The 19,028-nt window shown below is 49.2% G+C and overlaps 1 protein-coding gene across 7 annotated transcripts in view; it reads left to right on the top strand.

Moving 5' to 3' along the window:
- GRIK4 (glutamate ionotropic receptor kainate type subunit 4) overlaps nucleotides 1-19,028 on the top strand; it is a 416,727-nt gene that overhangs the window by 258,603 nt on the left and 139,096 nt on the right. For all 7 annotated transcript variants that reach the window (XM_078058853.1, XM_078058852.1, XM_078058851.1 and 4 more), the window contains 2 exons: nucleotides 10,230-10,408; nucleotides 14,615-14,668. In XM_078058853.1, coding sequence (XP_077914979.1) covers nucleotides 10,230-10,408; nucleotides 14,615-14,668 — 233 coding nt within the window. The remainder of the gene's footprint in view (nucleotides 1-10,229; nucleotides 10,409-14,614; nucleotides 14,669-19,028) is intronic.

The raw sequence follows: 19,028 nt of genomic DNA, 5'->3' as shown, positions 1-19,028 counted from the left end.
ACAGCCCCCTCCCAGTCAAGGGTCAAAACCACCTTCTTTACGAGGCATTTGCACCCAACTGCCTCCCTGTGATGTGCGTTCAGTTCCCTTATTTGCATAAACACAGATTTAAGATTTACTCGGTGCTACCCAAGAAAAAGAGTAACTGAGCGCCAACTATGTGTACTTTTTATATAGCTTATTTAATTATCACAATGACCCAGTGGGTCCAGAGGTGTTGGAGTTCCCCGTGTCAAAGTTGAATCAAACTCAAAATCAGTGCAGACACGGAACATTTCCATCATCAGAGAGAGTTCTACTGGACAGCACTGCTTTAGATGTTAAGTGTTTTGTGGCTGAAATAAAAAATAAAAAGGAGAAATGTTTGGATAAACACTTCACTCTGTTTCGCCCCTACGGAGATCCACAGCACACATTAGCATGGATACGCTGAGTTGTCCTCTGGCCAAAACAACTGTTTACCTCGTCTCTTCCAAATAGGATGGACCATAAGTCCCAAAAGGATACTGATTGAAAAGGCCACAGGATGCTAGTATTTGATACAACATTGTTGGGGAACATGGCATTCCACCAGGTGGCCCTCCTCCTGTGGCATCTTCCAACCACTGTGTGGTGGAACCAAACCAAGGATTCTCTCCCTGGAAATTTCTGCCACCTGCCCATTCAGGCAGGACCCAACTGGTGGGCCCCATGTGTACAGCAGGAATGTTAAGAGACAGAGGACAGGCCGTAACGCTCTCCTGGCAAAGATTCTCCTGCTGCCTTCCTCCTGCGGGGTCCAGTGTCTCACCAACCTGATGGGAAGTTCCTTCTTGTGTCAAGCCACAGTCCCTCTTGCTCGTAGGGTGAGCCCTGCTCTCTCCGCTTCAGCTCCTCCTGTTTGCTGAGCATCTACTGCGCACTGAGCTCTCTGCCTCCTGGGCCAGGGCTCTTTCCCTTAGAATCATGACCTTCCTTGACGTTCATATAATTCCTTGCAGATGGCAAAGCACTTTCGCATACATTTTCCCATTTTATCTCCCTCCTCCCTAGTCATTCTAGAGCCAAGAAAACAGAGTCTTGGAGATGTTAAGGGCCTTGCTTGAGGTCACACAGCTGATACATGGCAAACCAAGACTCTAATTCAGGTTCTTTGACTTGGGATTTCTTCCTCCATGGCCCCTCCTACCCTCTGGTCCGCACAGACAACCCCAGAACAGCGGCTCAGGGCAGGCTCTGCCTGGCAGGTCCGGTGTCCTTCGAAGGGCAGAGATCTCTCTAGAACAGTGTGTCCCCTTGCTCCCTCGAGCAGGGTGCAGGATGGCTGAGCACAGACATGGTCCTGAAGAGGCTGAGCCTGCCTGAGAAGCCAGAGGGACCAGGCCACAGCCCAGGCAGGACTCATCAACCACACAGTACTGCCTCTTCTTGAAGAACTCATCCACTGAGGCTGCCAAGTGACTCTGGCCCCAAATACCGGGGCCCAGGGAAGGAAGGTAGGGCAGAGCAGGAGAAGTTCAAGGGCAAAGAGGATTAAAATCTAATCAAAGGATGAAGAAATCAGGGACTGAAGGGAAATGCAGCTCAGAGCTGGGGAGGAGACACTCTTCCACCTTCCTTATTAATACAGGGCCAATAGACGCTGCATGTTGAATTAGAAACAAGCATCTAATTCTTTTTACCAGCCGTCAAAATTAGGCATAACAGAGACCATTCCCCAGGGAATCACACCACTTTTTTTCTTTCTTTCCAAAAGTAGAGTTTTAATAGGCAGGTTTTGGACCAAGTAGAGTTGTATTGTGTTTTATGTTATTTTTCTTTAATGGGGAAAAAATCAGGACATCTGCAAGTGCCTCATTCTAATGAGGCTGGGGCATGGAGGGAGATGTGGTGTGGGGGCCAGGCATGCTGTACTGGTCATCACCATCAAGCATAGGGGACTCGGCCATTTGGGGGTTTCCAAGGAGAGTTGGGGTTCCCCACCATGGCCCTTGAAGGCCCTTTGGTGAGATCACCCAGCCTTGCCACAAGGTTACCTTTTGAGACTCTCAGGATGGACCCAGGGCCTTCGATTCCTTGTTGTCACAAGTACAACATGCTGGATATTTTCCTGGTATCTTTGTGCAAACTCAAATCCTATTTTTTTTTTATGTTTGCCTTGGTGTTTCTAAGTATTTTAATGTCCTTTTTGTGGCTATGTGTCCTTCTGCTTTCCGTTTACCACCTCTGTGACCTTGGGAAAGTAACTTAGGTACTCTCCAGCTTCCTGTTTTCTCCTCTATAAAGTGGGAATGATGATGCCTCCCTTGCAGGGTGGCCGAGGGGATTAAATAGGACGAGATACACAAAGAGTATGACAGAGTGTCCACACCTGGGCAACAAGAGGCACACGTGAGTTTTTCTTTCCTTGCTTCCTTGGATCCCTTTTGAACAATGCCGGGTCAGGACCTGGAGCAGAATGACCAGAGTTCAGCTCTGTCCTTATACCGTCCCTGTGTTTGCTAAACTCTGTCCAGGTTGTTGGAGAGGAACAGACTCTGATCCTGGGGAGGAAGAATAGCTGGAGAGTAGTGCAGAATGGTGCAGTAAAAAGAACTGTCTTTGGAGTCAAACCAAGCTGCTCCACCACTCATGAGCTGTGTGATGTCAAGCAGATCACTGTACCTCCCTGAGCCTTAGTCCCCTCCTGCATAAAGTGGGAATAATACTGCTTTTCAGGGTATTTGGGTCGAAGGAATCTGGGCCCAGAACATAATAAACATTTATTTACTTTATCCTGTGATCCTGGTTGTGGCAGCAGGGGGTGGAGGATGGGAGAGTAGGGGTGATATTCAGAGCCCCTTGTGAAAATAGTGGGACACTAGCAGACCTTTCCCGTACCAGCCCCAGGAGGCACACGCTGTGAGAGGCCTTATACTTCTAGTGTTACAAAATGAACCATTTATTGAACACTTACTGTGTACCCAGCACTCTGCTCAGGCTTTTGAAATTATCCCATTTGAACCTCACGATAACCATCTAAGATAGACTCTATAAACATTCCTATTATCTGCATGAGGAAAAGAGAGATTAAGTCTATTTTCAACACCCATAGTTCTTGTTACCTCCTCTCCCTGCTTCTCCGAACGCTGTGGAAAAGACAGAAGGGAGGGGCCATTTTTTCCTATTTTATGGCTGGTTTGAGGCCTTGCCATGCCAACTCAAGTGAGGAATCAGAGGCCGGAAGTCAGAATCAGGAGATCTGGTTTGGGTCTTGGCCTGTCACGGGTTTCCTAGCTCTACGATCTGTGACTACACCTCCCCACCCAGGAGCACCTGCCCTCCCAGACCCCTGGGGGTGTTAAATCAATTTTATGTGAAGGAACTGAGGAAACATGGAAGACTGCTCAGGGCAGGGACATCTGCTGAGCCCCCACTAGCTGAGGCCCAAGCTGGAGACATGCCCTGAAGTTGGGAGGTGGTGGGAGTGCAGAAGCCAGCTTCTTCCCACGCCCACCCTTTCCATCAGAGAAGAGGACAGTCTGCAGGGCCAAGCAAGGCAGAGCACAGTCTCCTGCGAGCAGGAAGCCTCCCCTTCTCCCCCATCCCCTCTCTGTCTCCTCCGGCTCCTGTGGTCTGGTCTCCCCAGCCTGTTCCCAGGGCCAAGCCCAGCTGTGGGATGAGACAGAACCAAGAAGCAGGTGCAGTGCATCATTCAAGCCCTTGAACTTCCCCACTGGCCACTCCTTGGACTCTCATTCCCATCTCCCCATCAGAATCTGCTCGTGGAAAAGGTCTCAAAACCACACACCCTGAGGCATGCGGCCTGGCAGGGGGAAGGGAAATGAAGCCTTATCGGGTGTAGGGCAGTGTGGTCACCATGGTGAACCATGTCATCTCCCTAAATCCTGGCCATTGTCCCCTGAGGTCAGTGTTACATCCCTGCCTCCCACAAGATTTGAAAGTGCCGTCCCTCCCTGGAGTATTAGCATTTTCCAGAAGCAGAGCCCGCCGCCAAGGGAATCAGCCCGTGGAGAGGGACGGATGCCAGTTGAAATGGGTGGTTATTCTTATTTTTTGACACAAGGGTCCTCTGTGTCGCCCGCAGACCCATCACTCAGGTATTTGTGTCCTTGTCCCACGACCGTGTCCAACCCAGCTGTGCCTTTCATGGCCTCTCCATCCTCCTCCGGCCCCGCCTGGCCCCCTGCCTTCCCATTGCAGAAACCAGCCCCCCTCCTGCTTCCCAGAACGGCCGGCCTGCTGAGGCTCTCATCGATCCATCCCGTTGCATCCTGAGTGAGACTGATAGGTTCCCCAGGTCCCTCTCAGCCTTGGACTTGGCAGGCAGACCTGCTGCTGGGCCCAGGGCCCCGCAGGACAGGAGGGCTGGGGTGGCGGCGGAGGGGGAGCTGGGAAGAGAGCAGCTTTTAACCCCTCTGGTGGTAGCTGCCTTTGGTAAATCCCTTAGTTCCATTGAACAGATAGAAGTGAGGAGAATGACGTTTGGAAAATTCTACACTGCACGCAGAAACTCCTAATGTTCTTAACGTCGCTAACCCACACTTTCCCTTCTGCAAATTCCTTCCACTGCCTAGCATAAAAAAGGATTCCTTTCTGATTCGTAGAACTAGAGAATCCCTGCACTGGAAAAACACCAATGTCCTTCTAGTCCAACTTTCCATCCAACTGGCTTAATTCACTCTCTGACAGTCAGCAAGAGGGGCTTCAGTCTTTCCTTAACTACCTCCAGTGACAGGGAGCTCTCTGCCACTGCATCTTCAGGCAGCTTGAACAGAGCTAAGTCTGTCTCCCCGTGACCTCCATCCACCCTTTGTTCTGGGGTGTAGTCCTTGAGGCTGCCAGGAGTAGGTCTGTCTCATGATGGTCCTTCCCACTCTTCCTCAAGCCAGGCACCCCCTTCCTTCAGCTGCTCCTCAAGTGACATGGTGTCCATTCCCCACCTGGTACTGCTGATCCCCTACTCTGTTAGGATGTAGGGTCTTGCCCTTCCCCCACAGCCTCAGTGTCTAGTTCAGCTCCCCAGCAAGCCCCGTGCACCCTGCCTCACACTGGGCATGTGCAGGAGAGTTTGAAATGGGAATTCCTACCCAACACCGTGAAATACTTCATGTTTATGTATTTCCTATAATATATATATGCATGCATATATGCTACCACGTATTTTGCTTGGTTTATAAGCAAGGACTGTATTTTGTGGATTGGATAATAACCCTGGTAAGAGGAGGAGATGGGGGAAGGACAGTTAGGATGTGAGTGGGTAGGGGAGGGGGTGAACAGAAAGCAGATTTGTGAAGCATCTTCTAGGAGACAGACATTGTCCTGCTTCCTTGGTCTCTTTGTACTAACCCTGTGCGGTAGTAGTTGTCCTTACTTCACAGATAAGGTCACTGAGGGGCAGAGGGGTGGAGGGAGTTGCCCCCACCAGCCAATCCCAGCAGCCCTAGAGCTGGGACTCACCTGGGGACTCACCTTCCACACTGTGCTGTTTGCTGCTCCAGGTGCTGTCCAGGCTGGGAAAGGAGTGACGGATAGGAGATCCTGGGTGGCATGCAGACTTACCCCCACCCTCCACCCCAAGGACTCGCTGCCCTTCTCCCCTCCCCATCCCCACCCTACCTTTCAGCACACGCAAGAGAGTATGCTGGATACGATGGGGATGCTGTTTCCTTGTTTAAAGGGCAGCAGAGCACCCCACAGGTCAGTCAAATGGGGTACACCGGGCATTGATCGGAGCAGGGGCCCCAATTTATCTGACATCTGGGAGGTTCTTCCCTGGGAGCGCAGGGCACCTGCCAATTTTACAGGGATGAACGGTCCCTGGACTGCCTTGGCCAGGCATCTCCATGCTGTGCCTAATCCTGCCATCCTCCAAGCTTCCCTGTCTCGTCCCGCTGAACTTCACTGCCCCTCTGAAGGATCCCAGAGGATTTGGCCTCTTTCCCAGCCAGGCTCTAGTGACTCTCCCTGCTACGTTCCGGGACCTGTGGCATTGTCCTCGGCCACCCCTCCCTCGCCCCTCCGGCTGCAGTGCTCCTTCCCCCATAGCACGCCCTTGCAGATCTTTTCTTGAGCCGAAGAGATGGCCAGCACTCCAGGAACACCAGCTCCTGTGGCCTCCCCTGACCTTCTCACAGTGTCTTTGGGGTCAGGTTCTCCAACCTTTATGCAAGTCGGATTTTGCTTTTCGTGAAAAAGGAAGGCTGTCTCTGAGGAAGACGCTGTGGATATTCTCTCCATTTTACGTATAGACCTAAATGAGGCTGCCCCCATGGAAACCCAGATGATTTAGGCCATTAAACAAAATATGGGTTTGATTTGAACTTTGTCGTAGACTTAGTTGCAAGTCCCTACACCCTAAGCTCCCAGAGGGCAGGGTCTGTATCTGATCCACCTTCTCTGCTGATGTCTTGGCGGCCCAGGGCCTGGCACTTAGGGCGCACACAGTGTCAGTTGAACAGACTTGTACTTTGGTCCCTTTTTGTTCTGCCTCGGCGAGCCACACCTGCCCTTTGAGCTGTTGTGGGGATGAGTAAATGCAGGAGGAGCAAGTCTGAAGCCATACGTCCCAGTTCCTAGCATGCTTCCACATAGCATCTCTGTGAGTTATCCCATTTTACAGATGAAGAATGGAGCCTCTGAGAGGTTAGATGACTTCTCAAGGTCACACAGCTGGGGAGGGCTGACCCTGAGCTTGAATCCAGATCTTCTGCAAATCAGGGTTGGCAGGAAGTACCTGAGCAGCGTCATTGCCCCTCCTGATGGGGGCGGTGGGGAGGGGCTGCGGGGGACACAGATAGAGGGGTGAGATTTACAAGTCTCCTTTGAGGTCCTGTGGGGGAAGGAAGGAGAGGCCAGTGGGCTCTGAAGGCTCTTGAATGACAGCCCCTCCCAGGGTTATCCCCTCCCGGCTGCGGCCGCCAGCTTCCCAGACCACCTTGTTGGGACCCATGACGGGAGGATGGGGGTTGGCAGGACCCTCCCAGAGCTCCTGTCTTTATCGTGCCAGGCCCCTGGGCTCCACCCTGCTACCTTTTCCTTGTTAGAAAACACACCCAATGTGGGTTTTTCTCCCCAAGTCCAGAGATGCACGCCCCCAGGCCCCTCCTAGGCTCTGTGCCCGCGGCCCCTGCTGCTCGTGTCCTGAGGGGCGTCTGGTCTCATGGGAGCAGGGCTGGCTGGAGATGAGAAAGTAGAATCCTGGTCCCAGCGGTGTCCTTGTGTGACAAGGCAAGCCTTAGCATCTCTACAAATCAAGGGAGGTGGCTGCGATGCCCTTCAGAGCCCTCTCTCTCACCTTTTCATCTTCAATGATGTAGGAAAGACGTTAGAGTTCAAAGCCGACAGCCAAGAATGAATTCTTGAGTCTTTGGTGCAAAAAGGTGGTTTCATTAAAGCACGGGGACAGGACCCGTGGGCAGGAAGAGCTGCACGGGGGTCATGAGGAGTGGCCCATTGTATACTTTCAAGTTGGGAGGCAGTTGGGGATAGTGTAAGTCTCTAGGGAATTTGGGAGCAAGGTTTCCAGGACCTTGAAGGGGCTAGCTGTTGTCAGGAAAAGGTCATTTATTACCGTCTAATAAAACCTTAGTCATGAGACCCTTCAGATGTAGATCGATGGGCCATATGCTTGGAGGGGGGTGATTGCTAACATGTTTCTTGGGGGTTTAGAGATAAAGGAAATTTCTAAAGGAATTTTTATATGTGAAAGTAGACTCACAGGCTCTTGGGGGTCAGCGGGGGAGGGGAGCGGGTCAGACTAGGATTGCCTTTTGCCCTTAGCAAAGTGTCAACATCAACGTAGTTGAGTCCCTAGAGGAAGGTCACTCTGCCTATTTCAAGGACTTGTCAGTGGGCTCTAGGTAGTAAGTAAATTTAATAATTTCTCTTCTGCCTTTGTTTCCCACATCACTCAAAGGTCAGGAGGGTGAGGAACCTGTGTGGGGAAGAGTCTAGGGTCACTTTGAAGACATCCCTGCAGTGACTATCCTGTAGCTGGGGCAGGAACTGGAGCACGGGGGTCTTGGGTTAGAAAGCCAACCGTTCCCTTGCCTTCCATGTGCAGAACCATGTCAGGGAGCTGCTCATCTCCCTGTCGCATGTTCCCCTCTGTGTGTGAGATTAAAATGCGTTGTAGGATTGTTGTGAGGACTTAGACAAGCCATGTGGAATATTTAGCTCAGTATCTGGAACACAATAAGGAATCAATAAACGTAACTCCTGTCGTTGCTTTTGGGAGCAAATGCCTGTACTTTTCTTTCCACTGGAGTGGAGACCGCCTCTTCCCAGGAGACCCCACCCCTCACCCACCACCCCCACCCTCTTCCTCACCTGCCTTGTTAGAGGCAAAGCTGGATTAAGACCCTTGTGTCTCAGTGGCATCATTCTGGAAAACCTCCTCCCACCCATGCTCCTAGATAGCAGCTAGCTGGGGAGAGCAGGGGAGAGGCCTTCGCTCACAGTCCCATATTTTCGTTTTGTTCCGGGCCTGCATTGTTGCCTGTTGGAGTGCAGTTCAAAGCCTGTCCTCTTATAATCATAATAATACCTTGTCTTAATGCAGCTACTATGCTCTGAGGAGTTCAAAGTGTTTTTGTGAGAACTATTTCCTGGGCCTTGTGATCTTGAGGTAACTGCTGTCCACCATCTTCGAGGAAAACAAAGGCCTGGCTCTCGTTAGAGCTAGATGTAACATTTGTGGTCATTTGCGATGGGCGAGACACCAGCCTAAGCACTTCATGTATTACTTCATTTAATCATCAACATGGTCCTGGGAGCTGGCTGCTCTTATTCTTGGTTCTCAGATTAGGGAACTGAGGCCAAGAGCCCCAGCCATGTGAAAAGGTCACTTGGTGCGTAAGTGGCCACGTTAGGGGGGGAAGAAACGGGCCTGCTCGCCTCTGAACCCAGGTCTTGGCCACTGGGTGGTGCTGTGGGCAGGAGTGGGGATCCTCTCATCCCACTCAAGGGACTTCAATCTCTCTTTAAAAGAGCATTCCTGAGGGAGTTGGGGGAGACCGCGGGGGCTTAGGAACATTCTTTATTTTTTTTTTTAATGTTATGTTAGTCACCATACGCTACATCATTAGTTTTTGATGTAGTGTTCCATGATTCATTGTTTGCATATAAAACCCAGTGCTCCAAGCAATACATGCCCTCCTTAATACCCATCACAGGGCTCACCCATACCCCCACCCCCAACCCCTCTAAAACCGTCAGTTTGTTTCTCAGAGTCCATAGTCTCTCATGGTTCGTCTCCCCCTCCGATTTCCCCCCCTTCATTTTTCCCTCCCTTCCCCTATGATCCTCTGTGCTGTTTCTTATATTCCACATGTGAGTGAAACCATATGATAATTGACTTTCTCTGCTTGACTTATTTCACTTAGCATAAACCCTCCAGTTCCATCCATGTTGATGTAAAAGTTGGGTATTCATCCTTCCTGATGGCTGAGTAATATTTCATTGTGTATATGTACCTCATCTTCTTTATCCATTCATCTGTTGAAGGGCATCTTGGCTCCTTCCACAGTTTGGCTATTACGGACACTGCTGCTATGAACATTTGGCTTCATGTGTCCCTTCTTTTCACTTCATCTGTATCTTTGGGGTAAATACCCAGTAGTGCAATTGCTGGGTCATAGAGTAGCTCTATTTTTAACCCACATTGACATACCACCTTACACCAGTTAGAATGGCAAAAATTGACAAGACAGGAAACAATAGATGTTGGCGAGGATGTGGAGAAAGGGGAACCCTCTTACACTGTTGGTGGGAGTGCAAGCTGGTGCAGCCACTTTGGAAAACAATGTGGAGGTTCCTCAAAAAGTTAAAAATAGAGGAACATTCTTTTTACTGAAGATGGGAATACAGGGCATCTGGGTGGCTCAGTTGGTTAAGCGACTGCCTTCGGCTCAGGTCATGATCCTGGAGTCCCAGGATCGGGTCCCGCATCAGGCTCCCTGCTCAGCAAGGAGTCAGCTTCTCCCTCTGACCCTCCCCCCTCTCATGCTCTCTCATTCTCTCTCAAATAAATAAAATCTTTTTTTAAAAAAAGATTGAAGATGGGAATACAGAAGCCCATAGAGGTTGAGAAACTTGCTCAGGTCAAGGTGCTGTTGCCCGGCACCAGCAGCGGGGTCAGACCCATGGCCCTGCCTCTGGCCTAGGGCTGCGCTCGTCCGGCCTGTGCGCCCATGTCTCCCAAGGAAGCACTGTGGACCCTCAGGGGCTTCATCCTCTCTCTCCTCCAGGCCTTTTAAACCTGGAGAAGCTGCTCCGGCAATTCCTTATCTCCAAGGACACCCTCTCGGTCCGGATGCTGGATGACACCCGGGACCCCACCCCACTCCTCAAGGAGATCCGGGACGACAAGACCGCCACCATCATCATCCATGCCAACGCCTCCATGTCCCACACCATCCTCCTGAAGGTGGGACCCGGGGGGGGGGTGCGCGGTGGGCTCAGAGCATCCTTCTCCCTCCTCCCTCCCCCTGAGCTGGTATGCTGCTCCCTCCTTGCCTTGGGTGTCACCGGAAAGGAAAGGCACGATGAGGGTGATGTGGTAGAAGTATTAACTCTGGGTGCAGCCAGACAGCCCCAAGCCAGAACCCTCCCCACCAGGGTCTGTGGGTTCCCACAGGGCACTTGGTGGGCTTGAGGCCGAGGCTCTGTGCCGAGGGGTATAGAAGTATTTCTGTTTGGACAACCAGGGCAGTGTCGTCAGTGTGTACAGCTGAGCATCGGCCCTCTGTGTCATCCCCGAACGGTGTACTAGTTTACAAAGCTCTGCCATGTGACTCCCCAGCCTGATCCTCTCAATGACGAAATGGGGCAGGTACCCCGTCTTCCCTGGACGGGTGAAGAAACTGAGACTCCGGGAGATGAATGGCTTTGTCCGAGGCCTCGCTGGTGAGGAGCAGAGCTGAACGGGTACCTATTGTCTCCGATAGCCAATCAGCAGCTCCTTCTACCCCCAGAATACAGGGGTCAGAAAATCAGGTGTGGCTGGGCAGGGGGTAGGAGGGGTCCACGCTGGAGAAACAGTAGGAGACATCTGGGCAGGCTTGGAGTCTGCTGGCACCAGCTCCTGGCCTGGTGGCTGAGCTAGGCCTGCAATTCCAGATAGATGGACCCCGCTTGCACGCTCCTCTGTGGCCCCCAGCAGTAGCCCCAGCCCCTCCAGGCACATTGGCCTCTTGTAATGCCGTTCTAATTGCACATTTAAATGCAACCCGCCATCTTCCAGGTTGCGTTTAAATGTGGAGCGAGGCTCCTTGTTAACCTCTGCCAAGCTGTGAGGAGCGGGGCAGACACTCAGATGATTGTCTCTCCTTCCCCTTCCCCACACCACCCCTCCCCAGCTAGTTTTTGTCTCGGAGTTAAGAAGAGATTTGAATGAGTTCTCTGAGTACCGAGGGCTGTCCCTCCAGCCCGTTGCCATAGTAATTCTCCACAGCTCCAAACCCACGTCTGTCTGGGTGCATATACTCCACTCACACACACACTCAAATGGAAATTTTCTCTTTTTCGCTTGTCTTGTGTCTGGGCCTATGATCAATGAAGTCATCAAGGATGGAAGAGATCCTCTAAGTTTCAGGGCCTCAGAGAGATAGGCTGAGGAGTCCCCGGGGAAGATGAGGGACGGGGAGGGAGATAATGGTCCCCCCCAACGCCCCTTGCAGAGGGCAGACAGAATGCACGGTGCCCCCTGGTAGCCGGAGCTTGCCTGAACAGCCCCCAGGTGGAAGCCTTTCGGGAGCAGCCCTTATAATAATAATGTAATAACCTCAGGAATATTTCATGGCTCCCAGCATATGTGGTTGGGCTCTTTTTGAAAAAATCATACGTCTATTGTTGAAATTTTGGAAAGTACAGAAAAGTACAAAGAAGAAAATAAAAATCATTATAGCTTCTTCTTTCTTTCTTATAAGCCTTTACTTTGGGACATGATAGAAAAATCTTACAGATACACATGGAAAAGAAAGACATTCCATCACCTGGAAACAGCCACTGTGAAATTTTGATGTCTATCCTTTTTGCCTTTATAGACACATTTGTTTCTTTTCAAAATTATTATCACCCTGCACATACTCTTCTATAACCTGCTTTTTTTTTTCACTTAAGTATATGTCCCACATTTTGCTTATGTCAATTCATATTTGTCTACAAATACTTTAATGGCTACGTCATTTCTTATCATATGGATATGCCATAATTTATTTAACCATCCCTTTATTGTTGGAGATACAGGTTGTTTTCAATCTTTTGCTCTAATCAACAATGCAGGATGCACATCTTTGTACATAAATCTTTTTGCACATTCATGAATATTTTCTTAGCATACATTTCCAGAAGTGAAATTACTCAGTTAAAGATATGTATGCTTTTAAGGATTTTGATATGATTTGCCAGATTGCCTTTTAAAAAGGCCATAACAATTTTTACTCCCACCAGCAGCGAATAGGTGTCTTACGGGACCCTTGCCAATACTGGATATTTTCATTAACAACACTTTTTTGTTGTTGTTTTTAATGGCTGTGCTTTTGAAGAAAATTCTCCCTGTAATGATGATTATTAGCAAGTGTTTCTGCTGGGTGGACAGTAGCAGGGTTTCCTGAGACCACCTATTGGCCCCAGCCCCTGTGACCTTGGCACCAAGCCCATCACTGACCAGCGAGGCTTTGGAAACCAGCTCTCTTTGTTCCCATTTGACTTCCTAGTGCCCCCAGCATGCAGGCCCTGCATCAGGCCCTGGACTCGGGCTGCAGGCTCGTCCTTGCTGGGGTTAACAGCACAGCCTTGGGAGCGCCCCAGGGAGGATGGACTCAGTGTGGGAAGCAGTGTGAACAGAGAGCACACGGAGCTTCCGGGAGACTCACTGTGCCCATGTGAGCCTGGCCCCGGAGCTTGGCAGCGCTCTGCTGTCTCTCGATGTCCGAAGGATTTGCGGAGTAATCCCCTACTTTATTGAGCAGCTGTTCCAGCAACAAACTTCATGTTTACCCAGAATTCAGGTCTTAAAAACCAAGGATCTCTTGTCTTTTATCTTTGGGCAGCAGATTTCGCAAATGGGTTTTAACCATCTGACGGTGCCCTCTCCCCACCCCCTGGCCCCAGCCCATCCCTGTGACCAGGCTAACCGGGGCTCCCACCTGTCTAGGCAGTGGTGACAGACTCTGGCACTTTTCTGTGGATGGTGCTGAGTGTGCGGGGAAGGGAGGGGCTGGGCAGAAGGCCGCACCAGCCTCTTGGAAGTGGAGGAGGAAACGTAGTTTTGCTTGGAGGAAGAAGGGAGGCCTTGAGCCCCCTGTGACCCCCGTATCCTCTTGCCCCAGGCCTAGAGCCCTTCTGTACTTCAGTTTGCATCGCAATGGTGGCAATAGAAGGACCCCAGACTGCCCTTCAAGGAGCCTGTGAGGGTTCCTGTAAGAATGCTCACAAAATTATTGGAGCTCCTTGAGAGGTAAACACTTTGTAAGAGGAAAATGTAGTCACCCTTGGCCTTGTTTTCCCCTCATGCACCTCAACAGGCAGGACAAAAGCGGTTTCCCGGGGGCCCTGGGGCTGCAGGATGCATGATGAATATCTGCCTGTCAGAAGGCACGAGGGCCCTGGGGAGAGCTGGCTCATTATTTACCTGATCTACTTGTCGGTGTCCGTAGCACCTGTCACGCTCAAAGTCGGGCACACGGACAGGGGAGGGTGGTGAGGGGCGTCTGTGATGGCTACAAAGATCAGACCAAAGGGAGGCTGTTCTGATGTTGCAGCTTCCCAACCCTGGGATGATGACACGGGGGTGTGCTGTGATCAAGGGTGAGGCATGTCACTGGCAACTTGTTCCGTACTACTAATAAAGGACCAAAGTTTGCAAATGATTCACTTGTTTCCTACATTACTGCAGATTCAAAGACTCTGATGAGTCTCGCTCGCTCACCTTTGACAGGGGCTGCATTAATTTGAGAATCACCCGTAACCCGCAGACTCTCCTATCTCTGCCTCAGCCCCAAAGAGAGCTGTCAGGACTTCCATCAACAGCACGGTCCTCCGGGGAGAGGACAGTTAGGTTAAAAGGACTGAAATTAGGCTGCCTGGCTTTAATTTCATCTTTTCCACTTAGGATACATGTGATCTTGTGCAAGTTACAAGGCCTTTTGGTGTTTCAAGAGTCTTCAGCTGTCAGATGGGGGTGGATAGAGGAGGAATGATAACCCTACCGCATCGACTTAGCCCAAGTGAAATGCTTTCTAGTACCTGGCCCATGCTAAATAGTGGGTACATGGTAGCCACTGTGATTGCTAATAGTTTGGGAGATAATGATTTTTATGTTTTATTATTTGCTTCATTTCCTTGAAAGTCATTTTGGTTTCCCGTAATATCTGGTTATGTCCATGGGAATGTGTTGTGCATGAGAACGTCAGCTTCTACGAATGTCACTGCAAGGGTAGAGAGCAGGGTGGCAGTGGAGACACCCTACTCTAGAGGCCAGTGTTTCTGTTCTCCATCCTCCAAGTCAAGGGCAGCGTAAGAACTGAAGGGTAGTGGGTCAGACAAATGACGGACGCTTGGAACCCTCACTGCTCTTTCACTTCCAGTGAGTTTTTGTTTTCTGTCTAATCTCCCTCTCTTCCCTTTGCAGGCAGCTGAACTAGGGATGGTGTCGGCCTATTACACATACATCTTCACTAATCTGGTAAGACATTTTCACAGCTCACCTCCTTGGCATAGAGTATGAATAACTAGGGTCAGTGGGGTGTGATGGAATGAAGCTTGGGAGATGAGGAGTGGGGGAAATCAAAGGAGAGGAACAGAAGTCAACCAGAGAGGCAAGGCATTGTAGAAATGTTACTGGCCTTGGGAGGATGGGAATTTGGGGAGTCTAATGCCTCCATCCAAATGCCACCGGCTACCTAGCACTGATTCCTCTGATGGATGTGTCTCCTCTGTAGGTCCAGTTACTGGCCTGCTGTCCAGTCGCCACGTTGCCAGACCCTTATGCTAAGTCAGAAGTAGGACAGCTAGGGCACAAAAGTACACATGTCATACGGTGTTAGAACTGGATGCACCTACAGGGGCTGTTGTGGCTGAATCCCCTCATTTTGCAGATGAGAAAACAGGTTTATAGAAATTGTATTGAGTCAGGTTGGAGCACCAGCTTTGCCACACACCAACTGTGTACCCTTCAACGAGCCCTGAGCCTCAGTTTCCTTATCTGTAAAATGGGGATAAGAGCACATATGTTGTAGAGTTGCAGTCATTTTGAAATGGCGTAGTTTAATCTCCATGGAAGCATTTTGAAGCTGTAACATATTAAGAAATGAGAATGGTCATTGTGAAGGATACACACTCAGAGAATAGAAAGAACCTCGGAGAACTGGTTTTTAAAAAAAAAAATGTTATGACTTTTTCCTTGAAATGATTATAGATTCACAGGAGTTGCAAAGATAGTGCAGAGTGGTACCATTTAACTTTAACCACATTTCCTCTGGTAGTTACATCTTACATAATGGTCATATGATATCAAAACCAGAATATCAGAACATCCAATCTGTCCATCCTACGTAGATGTGCGTCAAGCCCACTGGAACCAGGACAACACCATCCCACCACCACAAAGATCTCCCTCATGCCGCCATTTTATGGTCTCACCCATGGCCCGCCTTCCCACCATCCCTAACCCGTAGCAACCACTAATCCATTCTCCATTTCGACACTTTTATAATTTTAAGGATGTTATATAAATGGAATCATGCAGTATCTGACCTTTCTCACTCAGTGTAATGCCCTTGAGACCATCCGAATTGTTGCCTGAATCAATAGTTTGCTCCTTTTTATGGCTGAGTCGTATTTCTCGGTATAGATGTACCACCGTCGGCTTAACCATCCACCTATTGAGAGACATTTTGGTTTCTTCCTGTGTTTGGCTGTTACAAATAGAGCTGTTGGAAACAATCATTCAGAGAAGGGGTTTATTTTATTTTATAAATGCATGAGATGTCAAGAGCACTTAATTCAGTGGCCCGTCCATGTCGACGTGCTTTTGAGCACCTCTTATGTAGCAGGGACTGGACCAGGCATTAGGGATTAACATAGGAATAGGAAACAAAGGCTGCCTTTGAAAAACTCAAAGTACTTATTGTAGTGCAAAGTGGTAAATTCTATTAGATGTGTGTATAAAATGCTCTAGATCCTGGAGCAGGCAGGAAAGGCTTCACCAAAGAAGGGGCCTTTAGGCTGTGCCCTAATAGGGGGGTAGGGTTTTTTTCTAGATAAAGAAAAGAAGAGCATTCTGGGTTAAGGGACAGCATATCCACATACTTGGAGATTTGAGATTTGGCCTGTCCAGGAAACAGTGAGTCATTTCAGACTTATGGACTGCTCTGGGGATGGGCATGCCAGTTAATGACTATCCACTTATCTATTTACATCCATCCTTGAAAGTTACCTATTTAGAGGATGTAAGGCAGATGTCCATTAATTTTAAGATCCTTGCTAAGTTAGGAAGCAGAATACAACCTCTACAGATTTGACTCTTAAATCTTAAAATGAGAAAGGTTCCTGAGCAGTTATGACTTTCTCGGTCAGCATGTGTGATAGGGTGACCTAGGAGATGGTGCAGTGTCCCTCCCTGGATGGAGGGACCAGATCTCCTGAAATGGCCTGCGAGATCGAGAAGATGCCTGTCCAAAGAGACAGCCTCGGACCCTATAATCCTTCTTCATTTCCAGCCATAGGTTTTTATGAACAGCCTTTTCTTGGGGCCGCTGTGGAATTGTTAACCCTGAAGCATCCTGAGGCCTTTGCTCTCAGAGTAGAGACATCTTAGAGGAATTGAGTGTAGCTTCTTTTCTGGTATAGGGTCTCCCACCATAACAGACTTGCCAGAGAGCCATTCAGCATTCCCTCATTCACTGCCACCACCACACAAAACTACCCGCTCCATTGCTGGAATTTGTACTTGAATTCTAGCATGCATGTGGAAGACCACACAGATCATATGTGCACAGCCCAGGGAACATTTTCCAAGCGAGCACACCTGTGTAAGCAGCACCCAGATCCAAAAATAGAACCCAACCAGCACCCTAGAAGCCCCCCTCCCGCCCCCTCCCTGGCGCTACCCCGCAAAATGGAAAACAGAAGGAATTTCTTTGTTTGCTTATTTATTTATTTTTTTCTACTGCTGCTGTAAATTAGAACACTAACATGTAAAAAGGGAGAAGAGGATTAGACTAGTCCCAGAGCAATGCAGGAGCATTTGCTTAAAGTAAGGAGACGTCTGGGGGAGCCTGGGCAAGTTGGCGGAGCAATAAAGGGAGATTAAAATACAATTGGACTCCATCTGGGGAGGCTGGGAAGCAGAGGGAAGAGGCAGGCCAGGGGCACCCCTCACATTAGGCAGCCACATCAGCAGAGGAAGACAGAGCTGAGCAACAAGGAAGCACAGTGGTGACTTAGCAGATGGAAGGAGGCCAGTCATTTGGAATGTGAGTTCCCAGGACAGTCCCTAGAATAAGGTGGAGTTGCTTGGCTTGGAGATTGTGAAGAAAGCATCCCCCACTACCTCTTCTCAGGACTGATAATAATGAGTGTGATGATTTATCTAGTGAGAAAAAGCACAGGCTTATGAAGTCAAGAGACTCAGGTCAACACCCCACTTTGCCTTATACGCTTTGGAGGAGTCTCACTGACTCTCTAAGCCTGTTTTGTCATTTGTAAAACAGGGATACTAAAACCTTACAAGGATAGGTAAAAATGCATTATAAATTGAAAAGTACTACGGGTTTCTAAGGCATGGTATTTTTTTATAACTCTGTGATACTTTCAGGTTTCAAAGAGCTTTCTCCTTTTCTGGGGGCATGGAACTGAACAAGCTGAGCTCTGGGAACCTGCCTCAGTCAGAGAGTTCTTTGAACGTAGAATTAACAGGACTCACACAGTTTGTAAGTTTGCAAGGGGAAATCAAAACAGTAACTGTATGAATGATGATGGCTGAGTAATATTCAGGAAAATAGAAGCAGGGCCACTGTAAAAATCAGTCAGTGGGAGGATATTCTGGAAGCCTCTTGTGAGTGCTTTGACTTTCTGGAAAGGACAGGCCCCTATTAAGAGGAAAGAAACTACCTTTTAAGTCCATTCTTCCTGCCCAATTGGCCTTGGAGTCTCGGAACAGAGGGAGAGGGGCTCTGTACAGAGGGAATGAGTTACCCTCCGTGCTTCTCCCGTCCTTCCCCCCCGGCCCCCATTCAGATGCCACCCAGCCTTTCATACTTCTTTATTTCTATTCTGAATTCCTCAGGGATATCCATCACGGCCCAGCTCTGATCTCTGCCACAGTGATACAACAGGTGGTCAGATTAGCTTTTTGAAAGTTAGTGCATGAGCTGGAAAGGCATGGGCCTTGGCATTAGGTAGACGTGATTTAGAACTCTGGTTTGACTAGCTATCGGCTGTGTGATTCTGTGCGAGTAACTTAACCTCTCTGAGCCTCAGAGACCTCGTCTGTAAGTGGACGCTATTAATATATGCCTCAGGCGGTGGTATCCACATAGCAACTGGCTCATAATACAAGTTTAGTAAAGAGGAGGTATTATTTTATGAAGTCCTGTTTATGCTTCCCATGTGCTAAAAAGAACAAGAGATACTATTTTTTCTGCCCAGCCTCTAATGGCCAGTAAAAGTGACTCTTATAATGCCATCTGATTTGTTTGCAGAGAATGAATCGGACTTGGTAGTTTAGGTATTATACGTGACTGAACTGACCAGAGTAGGGTTTGTGTGTGTCCGTTCTCATTCCTCATTCCCATCCAGGCATTAAGAAGGCTGATTGATACCTCTATTTTTAGTTTTTTGAGGAGCTGCCATACTGTTTTCCAGAGGGGCTGCACCAATTACGTTCCCACCAGCAGTGCATGAGGGTTCAGATTTCTCCACGTCCTCACCAACACTTGTTATTTCTTGTCTTTTTGATTTTAGCCATTCTGACGGGTGTAAAGTGATATTTCATTGTGGTTTTGATTTGCATTGCCCTGATGATCAGTGATGTTGAACATCTG

The sequence above is a fragment of the Halichoerus grypus genome, chromosome 11, assembly GCF_964656455.1.
Source record: "Halichoerus grypus chromosome 11, mHalGry1.hap1.1, whole genome shotgun sequence".
NCBI classification, from domain to species: Eukaryota; Metazoa; Chordata; class Mammalia; order Carnivora; family Phocidae; genus Halichoerus; species Halichoerus grypus.
The sequence above is the reverse complement of the archived record's forward strand: the minus strand, read 5'-3'. Positions and strand labels throughout refer to the sequence as shown.